The sequence below is a fragment of the Anomalospiza imberbis genome, chromosome 3 (genome assembly GCF_031753505.1).
Source record: "Anomalospiza imberbis isolate Cuckoo-Finch-1a 21T00152 chromosome 3, ASM3175350v1, whole genome shotgun sequence".
NCBI lineage: Eukaryota > Metazoa > Chordata > Aves > Passeriformes > Viduidae > Anomalospiza > Anomalospiza imberbis.
Genome location: NC_089683.1, coordinates 18,418,096 through 18,432,306, shown reverse-complemented (window position 1 = coordinate 18,432,306; position 14,211 = coordinate 18,418,096). Strand labels below are relative to the sequence as shown.

Sequence of the window (14,211 nt, the reverse complement as noted above, 5' to 3'; positions counted from 1 at the left end):
AAATTCTGGTTTGAAAATTCTTTACAGTAACTAGCCTTACACCTCAAGCCATCTTTCTTCTGGTTTTGTTTGAGAGACCTGTCACCACACTTGATGTAGTGCTGAGGATCTCACTAGAATGTTTTTTGGTCACAAGCTATGAAAGAAATACTAAGCGATTGAGAAATAATACATCCATACAGTACATTTTGAAGTAATACAGTTCTGAATGCCAGTTACAATTGAGGATTTAGTTGTAATAGGAAATAAATCAGATTCTTATGGAGTCTAAGTTGACCTGGAGTCACATTCATCATTCTGACATCCTCTGACACCACTTCTGATGATGTACATTGTTAGTGGGTTGTTCTTTCCTCTCACAGGGATTGTAGTAGAGTGGTTTCATTCAACAGTGCATAAGATCAATACTTTACAGAATACAGAATTCCAAAAAACTGTAGCACAAAACATTATGTAACTTTTATTAAAAATTGCTTATGTGAGATGTTTCATCTGTGCTCCATTAAATACCTGTCTATTTGTATGTTGAGTTCTGGTACTAATTCAAGTTTTTTGTACGAGTGTTTATTGAATTAACCTTTTGTTGCATTTTACAAGAGGATGTAAACATACAAACTTGTTCAGAATTGACAATGCTGCGACAAAATCAGTAACCAAAATGTTGCTAAACCTTTAGTTTTTTTCAGTTTTTTACATAATTTTCCTCCCCCTTTTTTACCTTTGCCTCAGAATTCCCACTGAGTGAAGCAGAAGGTACATCATCAGTAAATTAAGACTATCCTCTCCAAAAGAGCAGTACCAAACTAGCTGGTTTTAGGCACTGCTTTTTCTGTCAGGATTACTGAAGTTATTGGATTGTGGCTTAGATTGGATTATTTATTAGTTATTGGATTGTGGATTAGAACTTGGTCATTGGAGAGGTGGTGGAGATAGAACCAGCCAGAGTTCAGATTTGCTTCCATAGGTTTGCAGTGCAGTTTGCAACATGTCTGCAAAGCAATCTTTATCTGGTATTTTGGCACAGAATTTACTCTTAAATAATTTTCAACTTTCTTTTTGTTGTTGTACACTGCCTACACTAACTGTGAATCTTCTGTCATGCTTGGCACTATTCAGAATACATACATTAAATATTTCACATCTTTTGTGACCGGTTGAATCAACTTCTGCATATCTCTTAATAGAACTTCAGAGGCAGTTTTATTTTCTTAATGTGTTTTCCACATACGATGATGCATGAAACTCGTGTGCATCTGTTACAGGAACACAGCAGTCAGGGAAGCCATCGGGAATAGTTAGCATCAGCAGAAGAGAATTTATGTAGACATAAGTGGCTTACTGTGAAGGTCATAATTAGTGAGTCTTGTGATTAAAATTTTGTCAACCTTTAAAAAAGTCTAGAGGCAGTGACTCATTTTGTATAGCATTTACCTCTTTGACATACAAGCCTGTTAAGAACAGGTGCAAAAATCTATTTAGAAAGCTCCTGAGTCCTGTTTTTGAGAAAAGATAAAGCAAGAGGTAACTTGAGAGAGAAATCCCCTTAGAATATGTGTATAGCAAATGTACATATTAAAATATTAGAAATGCGGTGATGCCTTGGAGTGGCTACCTAAAACAGAGGCTAGACAAAATTAAGAGAATAAAAGTGGGTATTTATTGAAGGCCTTCAACAGGTGCACCTTGGGCAGTCAAAAGCCTCTGAAGGGCTGCACCCAAAATGGACAATGGTCACAAGGTTTTCACACGATTATAAGTGTGGTCTATTTACATATCAAGGGTTAATCTCCAATTACAGCTTCAGGTAATGAAGTAATTTACTCCAAGTTTGGCCCTCCCAATTCACTGTTGTTTACATCTCTTGGGGCCTGAGACAATAAGGTGCCCATGAGTTTCAGGCCTAGAGAGGAATTATTTTGTCTGACTAAAATGGGAGAGCAGTAGCTGACAGGTGGTGGAGTTTTAGAGTTATACACTAAAGCAGTACAGGATCTGAAAAATATAAAAGCTAAATCCGAAGGCATTGGTGGCATGGTATTTTGCAAGGTCTACATTCCCATTATGCCAGCTCTGATTTGGTTTCAGTAGTGGTGTTTAGTTTATGTTTGGTATTGTTGTCTGTGTATCAGGATTATGCAGTTACCTGAAAGCAAGATGTTGCACACATTAGAGTTTGGGTGAACTCCTGAAACTGCCTGTGAAGTCAGCCAGGATGCCCATAAACACAGACAATGAGGTCTTTGGCAATACTACTACTACTAATGATAATTATAATAATTTAATAAAAACAACAATAAAAACACTAACAACAACAGTAGTGATAGTAGTAAACTAGTATGAATTTCTTTTTCTCCCCAAATATTGCTTAAAATTCCCTATTCTTTGATGTTTTGAATGAACCAGAAATTTCACAAAAATATGCCAAGCATTCTTTGAAGGCCAGTAATTTAATCTTATTTCTTCTACATTGGTTGTAAAATATACATTATTATTAAATGCTAGTAGTAATGTAACTGCAACTTAAGTAAAGTTCATTTTTTAAATCCTTCATTTTAATTAAATAAATTTTCAGTGAAACATTGTATTTCTCAGTACAACTTGTTTTTGAAAATTTGAGTTAGATGCACCTTCTTCTTGCCTTCTTGAATATGGTTTACTTGTGTTTCCCTATTTAAAATGTTTTAAACATGTCACATGATATAGCTGAAAAGTTTCCTATTTTCTCATCTTTCACGTTTTTCATCAGTAGAAGAAAAAGATATGAAGGCAAAATGGATTTTGTGATATAAGTACTAGTGAGACATACATTTTTTAGTATAGGCAAATCACAAACTGATCATTATAGCAAACACACTTAACAAAATTAATTGTGTTTCTAGGTTCCATGGTTCCTTTCTCCATGCGGATTTTGCATGCTGAGCTTCCTCAGTACCTAGGAAATCCTCAGGAATCACTTGACAGACTGCACAGTATGAAGATAATCTGCACCAAGGTAACAAGCATCTCGAGGCACTAACATTTCTTAACGTTTAAGAAATAAATTTTACTGTCCTTATAAAGAACATTAAGTTTCAATTATGACATTTTTTACTTCATCTTGATGCAAATAAGCAATTTGCTATTAAAAGTAATGAAGTGCCTCTCTTCCATTTTAAGAGAGATCCTTCTTTGTGGTAGCTCTGGCTCAGTTGAGTAGAACAGAGGACAACATTCATGCTTTTGCCAGACAAAATGTGGAGCACAGTAAGCAGATGTGTTTAAGGTCAAGTAGGAGAGATTTCTTTCCTTCACTCAGCTGTGTTTAGCTTGCTGAAAATAGTTGTTAATGACTTTGATCCTTCAGAAATAGTCCATATAACTGGTTTTAGAAACAACAGTCTTTTAGGAATATTAAATAAAACCTGCTGAGTTTGGTAGGAGTTTTTGTTTTGATTTGTCAAATGCTATAATAAAAAATTATGGCCTAAATTATAACATGGGATTTGTCAGTGCTGAAACTGGAGTCATGGCGTTGTGAGCAGTAACTTTATCCATGAAAACCACCAACCCTGAACCATAAGCATTTTGTCCTTAAATGTTTTTTTCCACAGAATTCTTTCCCAAGTAGTCTAATGCACCAGTGACCATGAATTTTACAATGTGGTAAACTGTAGAAGAATGCAACATTGGTGCTTTATCTATGACACTTGAAAGTTCAAAACTGTACATAAGATAAACACATGTGATTACTTTTCATTTTCAGTATTCCTTGTAAGTTTCCTATATTTACTCCTTAAAATAAGTTGGATAAGGGAAGTGGAGGGATTTGATAATTGCCAATTGTGTAGGTGTAATGGCATTAAGCGTATGAAATCAACTTTCTTCTAACACAGTAATATATAGGAAAATCAAATGTTTACAGTAAAAAGCCCAGTTCTTTTTATTATGAGGGGAAAAATTGAATGGTTTAGGTAATAAGAGGTAAAAGTGGTATTTTTTGTAAAGTTGGAAAGAATTGATTTGGAAACTGTTGAGAAATATATCTAATTTGGCCAAGAAATTGTACTTCTTAGCACTTGAAGACTGCTGTTACCTCCCACCTAATATCACTGGCCGGCTATTCTCACCAGCCCTCTTCTTCATAAACAGTCTTCAGTTTGAAGTAATTTTGTTCTAGGAAATGCTATACACCTCTATTGCAGGATTTCATGGTGCTTCTCTGCGACGTTGCATTCCTTTCCCCGGTCCTGCGCAGCTCCAGAGAGCTTGGAATGGTGCTGCTTCTGGGCAGGACTCGGGGATGCTGCTTGGTTCCGGGCGCTTTTGCGTTTGCGCACCGGGGATGGGCTGGCCATGTTCTGCTGCCAGGCGCGAGGGATGAGACGAAGAAGTAAGGAACCGCCCACTCTGTCTGCGTGGTTGGCTGGAGAGTTTTTATTGGTGCGTGGAGCTGCTATGGAGAAGCGCTGCTGCTCTCCAGTGCTGCGTGGACAAAATGGCGGCGAGCACAGAACGGAGTGGGGTTTTATAGGGGGCGAGCCGAGGGAGACGCAAGCCCCCCTCGCCCAATGGGGGCAGGCTACGAGGGAGTGATGGGGACTGGGGTGGCCAACGGGGACACGACAGGGGCAGACACAGGGCTCCAGGGCGAATGGGGTTGCGGGGCTGGAGTAACTGACAGGGAAGTCTCAGGAATGGTCAGGGGGTGGTTGCTGGAATTGATCTGGAGCTGTTTCACCGCAGGGGGAACAGGGGTGTACAAAGGGGTACACAAAACTGGCTAAGTAATACATACAAGAACTCCTAATCTGAACCCAAAATCTGGGATGCAACACTTCTACTAACATTTGCCTGCCTCATTCTGCAGCAGATCAGCTGTTTCACATCTTGGGTTTATGCAGTCTGGTATTAAGTGCTTCACTGCCCTCAGTCATGAAGGTGCCACTGGGTTCCAAAACTGAACTGGTTTCTAAGTTCCTGAATCTTGTAACGAAGAGAGAAAACTGAATGTGAGTGAGGGAGTGACTGCTGAGCAGGGCATCCATGAGCTATCTTGCAGACTTGATTGAAGTGGCCATATCTCAACCAGTGTGATCAGCCATGATTCTCTGCAGGTTAAAGATTGCTGGTCAGTAGAGGAATGAAATAAAAGGAAATTAACTCTGTCCCCACACACACACTCCTTTACAAGACCTTCAAGTCATCTACAGCTTTGAGGTAGCTTTGCCTCTGGTGTTTCTCTACAAGTGCATATCCTTAGAACATATCCAGAGTTCCAAGGAAGCTTTTGAACTACAATACGACATTTTGTTTGAACATGAACTAGGCTGATTATTTGTTTAAATAAGGGAAATGGAATATGGTGGAGAAGATGAAATAGAAATAAAGGAGAGTTACAAATTAATATATACATATTTCCCTGCCCATGAAGTTCTTGAAGAACAGGTCTCTTTACTCCTGTTCTCAGTCCATCAATTGCTAGTGACCAGGTCACTGCAAATTCTGTGTTATCCCTTGTACCCTTGTAGAAAGCTGCTTTAAAGCTGGCTCTACATCTTTCACAGGCTCTTCTGTGGAGTCTCTTGTTCTCTGCACTTGGTGTTGGTGCAGAGGTTGTCACTTCTTTGCCTCTGCCTTCCTGTGTCTTGAGTTTGCAAGCTTTTTCCCTGTGTTAGTGTGTTCAATTCCAGCAAGAAAGACAACAATATCCTAATGGTCCTGACAGCTTCCTCTGAGGCAGGATATGATAGCCAGGACAAGCTATTGTCTGTGCTGATGAATGCTTCTTTTTAAAGTACAGTAGACAGATAACTACTAACAAATAAAACATCCTTCTTGGAAATATTTCTGATCAGTTATTCTGGATACCTCATTTGAGATTACTTCATTTGTTTGCATTCATTTAAATACCTTAGGTTTTGGAGCAATTCAAGGACAACTGTAGAAAGAAGAGTGTGAAGAGGGACAGCTTGTAAAAATAACTGTGTTTTTAAAAGACAGTTGAAAATTGGTGGTAATTTAACCATTTGAAGTCAGGGCTGGCTGATAAAAAACATTGTTTATATATGTTCTGATTTTTGTGTAGAATGCTGTTTGTCCAACAATCTCGATTACAACTGGAATGTTCAAGAATATGGTTCTAATACTTACAAAAACTCATGGCATAACCAAGAAAATAACATAAAGTATGTACACTCATTAGTCTTAATATTTGTATGTGACACTTGGGAACCATTTGGGTTATAACAGAATTAATTGGGGAGCTTTCAACCAAAAGCCTCTAGTGTTTTACCTCCCTATTTTAAAAAGTGGAAAAATAATCTTTGGTCATCCGTATTTACAGAAGGGCATACGAATCATCATTATGTAAATGAGATGATCTTAGAGTCATAAAAGCTAGAAGAAAGAAAAGACCTATTAGCTCACCTAGCCTGTCTCTCTGCAATGCAAAGTTGTTTTGTAGTTTTTAATGAGCCAGCCTATGGTGCTGAGGCCACATCCCCTGGGAGGTTATTCCAGGCTAATGGTAGTGCATTCTGATCATAAGAAAATTTGTCTTTCTATTTAATTTCTCTTGTTTAATGAAAGGGTGAGTTTTTTTCCTATCCAATGCTTGCTTTTAATCTGCTAAATTCTTCATTGCTTTTTGTTGTATATATTCTACAGACACCTGTCAACTTCAGATTAACCATTCAATTTAAAGATGGAACGGTATTTGTTTTGGTTACTTGGTCTTTACAGCCTCCATCTACTTACATATCTCTGGTACCTGAAGCAGGATTGGGTTGGGTGCAAAAATGTTGTTTTAATTTTTCCTGAATACATGTTTCCATATATATTTTTTCCTGTAATAATGTTTTTTACCTTTTCCAGTATTCCTGCAAGTGTCTAATCAAGATCTGGTTAGATATTTTGCATCTTCTTCTGTATGAACAACATTTGGGAAAGCAATTATCTGCAGTGCCAAATGGGTGTTATAGGCTGGGAGAGGAGTCCAGTGAAATTGTTGCTGTCTCTGTATTATTGCTGGTCTTCCCAACATGAACTGCCTCAATGAGTTGTTGCACCTCTCAGTCCACCTTGAAATAAGTGGTCTTTGAACAGCCAGGCAATAAGAATAACAATAGTAACTTAAATCACAAAAGGATTTGTTCTTTTCAGTTGTTCATTTAAAAACATAATCATCATCACTTCAGTGCTAATAATGCTGAAGACATACTAAAAAATGCTTAGCTGGAGACCAAAATGTGAAAAGGACAACTAGCTATCAGGCTAAGTCTAAACTCCTCTTGTTTTAAAGTACCTATGCTTCGCTAGATGCTTCAGGGAGAGCTCCTGGAAATTTACACATTTCATAGTATATTTCACTTTTAAACCTGAATCCCTCAACTGCCAGAGCCATACTGAGCTCTTCTACCAGGTGAGTGGAGCAGGGGCAAGTGGGTTAACACTCTTGCTTCCTAAAAAGGCCTCTGCAAGTGTTACCTCTGCAAAACTTGTCAGAAGTACTTTGTGCCATTTACCTATCAGCCACAACTTCTATAGTTCCACCACTCTCCTAATAATGTTCCTCCCTGGCCCTTTCAATACACACTCTTCCATATCTCCTGGCCTTCTGTTTTACTCCCAAATAGGTGAACTTTTCGGTCTCTTTGAACTTTTCAGTCTCTTAGGTTTGATTACTATAAGCTTCTAGTGGTGAAGGTGACATAAGTTTTCTGGTTTTCCTATGTCACTTCAGTCTAGAGAGTATTTGTCTTGACACCTTGTTTGTTAAGTTCATAGAAACTATGATGACCCTGTACCAATCTGAGTATTCAAAAAGCCAGAGTTCCAGAAGCACCAAAAAAGGCTTAATGGTAGTATGCATATATTAGGAATTCTGGCAATGATAGATAGGGAATGAAACAGAAGACTCGGTGAAGTAATACTAGCCAGTGAAACTAATTAGTGTGCATAACAATAAGGGTTCAAAACAAGAAAAAGTACAGGTCATATGTAAAACTGATTAATTAAATGGTAGAAGTGTTCAATCATATTTTTCTTCGTAGTAGGAACATGAGTGGTTAGAGCTATGCCATGTGATATTGCTAGAATAAACAGTTTGCCACCTAAATATTTCATATAGATTAAATGGAATAATTTACACTGAGAAGCTGTTAGAATCATTAATGTTACTATTAAACAGTTGTTGGAAAATGGGGAAATACCAAAATACTGGAAAATTGCAGGTGATGTTTTTGTACTTAGGGGCAAAAGAGAGATAAACCTAGGGAATAAAACAATTAGCCTCAAATTATCGTCAAGCTCTATTTTAATGATGTTGAGCTTGAGGTCACAGCTAGATATCCCCAAGTAATGTCACAGAATGGTTAATGTAATACTCTAATTGTATGCTAATATCTAATTCTTCCTTTTTTTATTATGTTACTGAGAATGTTTTCAGAGAAATCCATTGTCTTTTTAAACAAGACAGCATGTTGCCTTGATGAAGGCCCCTCATTATGTTTATACCATTTAAAGAGTAGGAACTCTGGGCCTTACTTATCCTGAGAGGAAATCACTAGATATTGTGTAGGGGAAGAGAAAGATCAGGGTTTTTAGACCACAGAAAGTTGATTATAAAGTGGTTTGGATTTGTTGGAGACAAGAATGTGGGTTTTTTTCTGACAAGGTGTCGTGGTTTGACATGGAAGTGATTTTTTTCAGGAAGTTGAGTCAAACCAATCAGTGGTCAAGTTTGGATATTGGCACCTGAAGTGACCACTGAAGATAAGGATACGCCTCTGAGAACACAGGGGGTTAAAAGCAAGAACTCCCAAGAGCTCGCTCTCTTTGGTTCCGGTCAAGGTGCTGTGCAGACCTCCCCTGCCCAGCCATGGGGCTGGGTGGGGGAGGGGGAGCCATGAGGCCTGGTCAAGGTGAGCCGAGGGGTAGAAGGACTGGAACCGAGCCAGCTCCTGTGGACGGAAGGGTGGAGAGAAGCGGAGATGTCTTTGTCATTCCTCCCCCCCAGAGGGAAGAGATAGAGAGTCTGGACGGCACCTGTAACTTTGCCGGCGTGGAGGAGAAGGAGGCGGGGGGGAAGGCGCCCAGCCTTGGCCTTGGGAATCGGCTGCTGGGCAGAGATATCAGCCGTCCAGGGAGTCTGAGCTTTTAACCCTTTCCTGAGAAATGAAGGGTTTGTAAAATATTACTCCTCCTTGATTTGAAGTAGAAGAGAGACAGTCTGGGATCCGAGATGATGGAAGAAGAAATTCTCGAGTTGGAAGGAGATGATGGAGTGGCTTGTGGCTGGACTTTTCTTGTTAGCCATAGACTGAACCAAATTCTCCTAACAGAAGATGCACTTAGGGGGGTGTGTTGGTGTGCCAAGAGACTTGTTTCAGTGATTACCAGCAGAGGAGTAGAGAGAACAGAGGAGAGTTGGAGAAGGTGTGGAGAAGTCCTCTATCTTCAAGGAAGAAGAAGAGGAGAAGAGGACCTCTGTTCTTGGACCCTCAGCCCCAGGGGAAAATGGGGGGAACTGTAGTCCCAAAATGAGAAACTGAACTGTTGTCTCTTTTGGTCCATGGCAAAGCATCCTTAAAGGAGCCCTATGAACAGTCTGTCCATGCACGGTGGTGAGAGCACTGTGACATGGAAAGGAGAGTGTCACCATGGCAGATTTTCTCAGGGCGGTTGCCATGTGTGACATGGAAACACAAGGGTGGCAATTGTGTTTCCTGGGGAGTCTGTGGCACAAGAGAGACTCCTGTCTCCCTTGTAAGATTGAGTATTTGAATATCTGAAGGGTAGCAACTTGATCAGGATCCTGGGTGGTGTCTCACTGTTGAGTTTGTTTAGAAATTAGGTGGGAGGAGGAGGGGTGTTTTGGAAAGTCTTCATCCAGGATTTAGTGTTTGTAGTTTTTATAGTAGTAGTAGTTTAATAAAGTTCTTTCCTTTGTTACTAAGTTTGGGCCTGCTCTGCTCCTGATCACATCTCACAGCAATTATTTAAAAAGGTACATTTTCATGGAGGTGCTGGCATCGCGCCAGTGTCAAACCATGACACAAGGTGTCTTATTATACACTAGGCATTTAACATTTCAGGTGGCACTTAGAAACCAAAGTGATTTCTAGGTGGCTGCACTGCTTTTGAAAGTGGGACTGAGAGTCAGTCTTGCAGGCGTGCCACTGCCAGCTCATAAATTACTGTCAGCTAAGCTGCAGTATCTGCTGGTGTATGTTCATAGCCTCTCAAAATCTGAGGTAAGGCAGCTCAGTCTAGCCCTTTGTCCAAAGTTTACAGTAAACTATATTACCTTGTATTTGTCATGGCCTAACAATTCTTACCAGGAAAATTAGCCTGGCTCAGCTGACGGGTGGTAAATGTAATACATTCGTTGTATGTCTCTCATTGCTCTTAATTTCTTTGTAGCTGAATTTATGAACTTCAAAACTTCACTCTAGTGTGTGAAAAGGGCTTTGTATCTCATAGAGCAATTTCTTCCAGCTTAATATGTCTAAAATTGGTGGCATGAGATGACTTTCTGGAAGTGCAGATTATCTTGATTGGCTGTAGAAAACACCAACACACTTTCCAAGGCCAGATTAATTCTATCAGTCTTCTTTTTGAGGGCTTCCTGTTTTGATTTGAAGTGTACTTTGTTGGTTTAGGAAAAGACAATTACTTCTTATACAGCCAGAAACTAAAAGCTTCTTCGTTTGGAAGTGTGCTCAGTCCCCAGAAGAGACAGTGCCTTGTATTTCCTGTAACCACAGTGGCTGATTAAACAGCAAGTGGCCCTAATAGTTTTTTGAAAGAAATCTCAGGCATTATTCTGCAACCAAAGTATACATCTGTAATAAGAAAAATGGGGTCATCTGTGGGAATTGAAAAATGAATTTGGAAAATTGTAATGGAATTAGGAAAAGGAAAGTTGACTTGTGTTTCAAATGGAGCCTTGCATGCATACTTTAAAAGTGCTTCCAACACAAGCTTCATTAAGTATACATTTCCGTTCTCCCAGTAAAACAACAAATGTTGTTCATTTCATTCACTCAAAAATTTACATAATTTTAAATCTATGATAAATTTTAAAAAGCACTAAACCCCAAAGTTTGAGAAGGAAATTGTAGTAAGACCTCAGAGGAATACTTCATTAAAGACCAAAACATGGAACTAAAGAAACTAAAGCCCATATTTAGGGTGAGGAAGTCAGGAGGCTGTGGCCTTCTCTGAAAAAAATCAGTTTTGACTTTCATAGTGGTCATTTTATTTAATGTTCATTCTCTGGTGGAGCATATTTCCTGTTCTACTTATCAAAATGTGTATGACCCTAGAGTGTGCTGACATTTATTGTTCTGTAAGTATCATAATTTGAACTCTAACATCCTTCTACAGTATGATGACTTTCTTACTTTGTGCAATTGATCTAGCTATGGTAATAACCAGTAATTTTGAACTCTACCTAGGTGAAGCATTCCTGCATGAATTGGTTTACACAGAGACTGTCCATTGTAGATAATTTGCATTAAATATATAGTGCTGTTTAAACTCATGTTGCTACTTTAAAAAAATTACTACAGATACTAGAAAATTTGGAACAAGGCTTAGCTGAAGATGGAAGTATGACTAACATTACACAGGAGAACAGACAAGGTAGGTATTAAACATTTTTTTCACAGACATTGTGTTTTTATTGCTTACCTAAGTATGCCAGAAGTTTTCACAAGACTGCCCCAGACTGGTTAAAGCTGTAGTTTTCTAATCTTATAGCCTACTCAGCCCCTGAAATGTTACACCTTGTACTACTTTTTGCTGAATTAATTTTACAGTTTTGCCCTTGATCAAACTTGTGCAATAAATCAATTCTTTTTCTTACTTCAGAGAAACAACATGGCTGTTATCCTTTAGTGATGAATATATAAGTGTTTTGCTATTGCAGCTAGATAGGTGTTTCATCCTTTGGCCTTGGCTGACTGACTCCTCTCAAACTTCATGTCTGCCATCCACTCAGTTTTTTCAGATTGCACTACCACCATACAGTGGCTACTCTGGCTTAGGGTGCTGCTGCAAAGATGGCTGAGTCTCACTGTAACTGCATGGTACTTAGACTCCTGAAATATTTAAGGCTCTCTTTAGAATAATATTTAGATTATATTGAGCTATGTCATCATTTTCATTATTGTATATCCAATTATGTTTTCTCCTGTTCCTTCTATCTTAGTGATGTTGCTTCAATAGTATAGGGCACATTACTGCACAAAACAGGGTGCTCAGGAGAAGCTTTTTTTTTTAAACAGAATTTATACTTATGAGGTTATTTGAGTGTACTTGGAAATTAGACAAGAGGAGACATTTTAGGCATTGCTATGGATTTTATGGACCCCTCGTGATGCCCAGCAAGTTCAAAACACACACCAAGAAAAAAAAAAGCTTCCACCTTTAGCTAACAGTCTAAGGAATGTTACCAAGTTCTTTCTAAGAGACCAATCACACAGAGCCCATGGAAAGTGTAAGTCTGGCTCTGAGATAGAAGAGGCTGGATAGAATTAATACCAGAAAAAAATTATAAATAATTCTAAATAATTCCTTAAAACTGTCTGTATGGAAGGGTGCAGATCTGTTTGAACTTTTTTCTACCTGGTCTTCAATTTGACAGGATGTAAAAGTTGCTTTAAAATGTCACCATACCTGACTTGATACATCTTCTGAATGTGTCCTAAAAACACAAACACATGTGAGCAGCATATATCATAAAGATATTTGCACATATAGTCAAAAGAATGCATTTACTACTCTTCTCAAAAAGTTTACGAAGAATTGAAATAATCTTACATTGAAGTTAGACACAGCACTTCATGAGTTTCTGTTCTTTTCTCTTGTATCTAACAATTCTTTTTGCCTCTGTTCACTTACTTTTCACTGTTAGCATTTTCTGGCAGAATTTTCATCCTTATCTCCACATCTTTTGTTTCTTAAAACTTTAAAACCGAGGTGTTGATCCCCCTTTAAGGTACAAAGACTTTTTACAAGCTGTATCATAATCCTGTGTCCTGCAGTCTGCTTCACTCATGAGTTACTGGCTCCTTGTTTTTCCTCTCTGCTTTAGAGCTCAGATGGGCTCAGAAGGAGACATAGTTAGAAAAGCAGCAGCTAGTAGTTTTCAAGGGACATGGCTGCAGAAAATTTGGAGCGATTTTTATATGTCTACTGTGCAGCTGCCTCTAGGTTTAAGACTGCCAAAAAGCCCACGGGACATTTGCAGAGGCTGTTGACTGCTGTTGTCTGTGGAGGTCAGCCAGGTCTGCTCCCTCTCTGCTTTGTCTCTGCATTTGGAGCTCCAGGAGGCCGATAATGGGTTTGCTTTTTTCATTTGAGACTTGCTGAAGCAAACCTTATTAACTTTATATGAAGACAGCCCTAATTCATTATGGGGATTATACTTAGCATGTAATTTCCATGCTGCTGATGTAAGAAGGTGCAACACCAATCAACTTAACATGTGCATCTCTAGCCTGGAACAGAGCACCTCATTTGCCAGTTTTTCAGCAGGCAGAGAGATTTAGCATTGCACCACTTGCCTGGTAACACATTCTGTAAGATGCCAATTTTGTAACTTCACAGTGCCTATTGAAATGAATGGCAATGTGGAGTACAGAGCCCTTGAAGAAATCAAGGAAAAGCAAATGCTTTAGAGTGGAAGCATGGCTGCATGGACCTCCAAAGAGTGTTTCAGGCATCTCAGTAAAACACAGTGATCTGCTGTTGGGTTTTGGTTTGTTTACTGCGTTGCAGTTTTTTTTGACCCCTTTCTGCCTGTGTTAAGAAGCCTCATCACACAGAGCTACAGAATTTCCAGACCAGGTTCCTGTTCAGTTTATAGCACAGGCTGAAAACATCTGGTTTGCATGCTTTGTAATCCTTTTTTGACAACTGTAGCTGGTGCTATCTGATTGTTAACATGAAATGTGGATTTCTCCAGTGTAGGAATCAACATATAGTTTGTTGTCACCTAAGTCCTAAAAAACTGAATGTGGTTAACAAACTATGAGAACATGCAAAAAAAAAAAATCTATTTACTTAAGTGAAATTATGAAGGGCAGTTAATTAATTATCTTTGGATTTTACAGATCCCCCCAAGGAAAGAAAAAAAGGAAATGTGTCATGAAGTATTAGTTCACGGTTTACAGTATTGTCTCCATTAGTAGCACTAGGGATGTGTGGTCACGGGGGAATTTCTAA

General features: G+C 38.8%; 1 protein-coding gene across 1 annotated transcript in view; it reads left to right on the top strand.

Moving 5' to 3' along the window:
- TRAPPC12 (trafficking protein particle complex subunit 12) overlaps positions 1–14,211 on the top strand; it is a 52,783-nt gene that overhangs the window by 21,787 nt on the left and 16,785 nt on the right. Inside the window, exons 6-7 of the mRNA XM_068183530.1 lie at positions 2,880–2,992; positions 11,553–11,625. Of these exons, the coding sequence (XP_068039631.1) occupies positions 2,880–2,992; positions 11,553–11,625 (186 nt within the window). The remainder of the gene's footprint in view (positions 1–2,879; positions 2,993–11,552; positions 11,626–14,211) is intronic.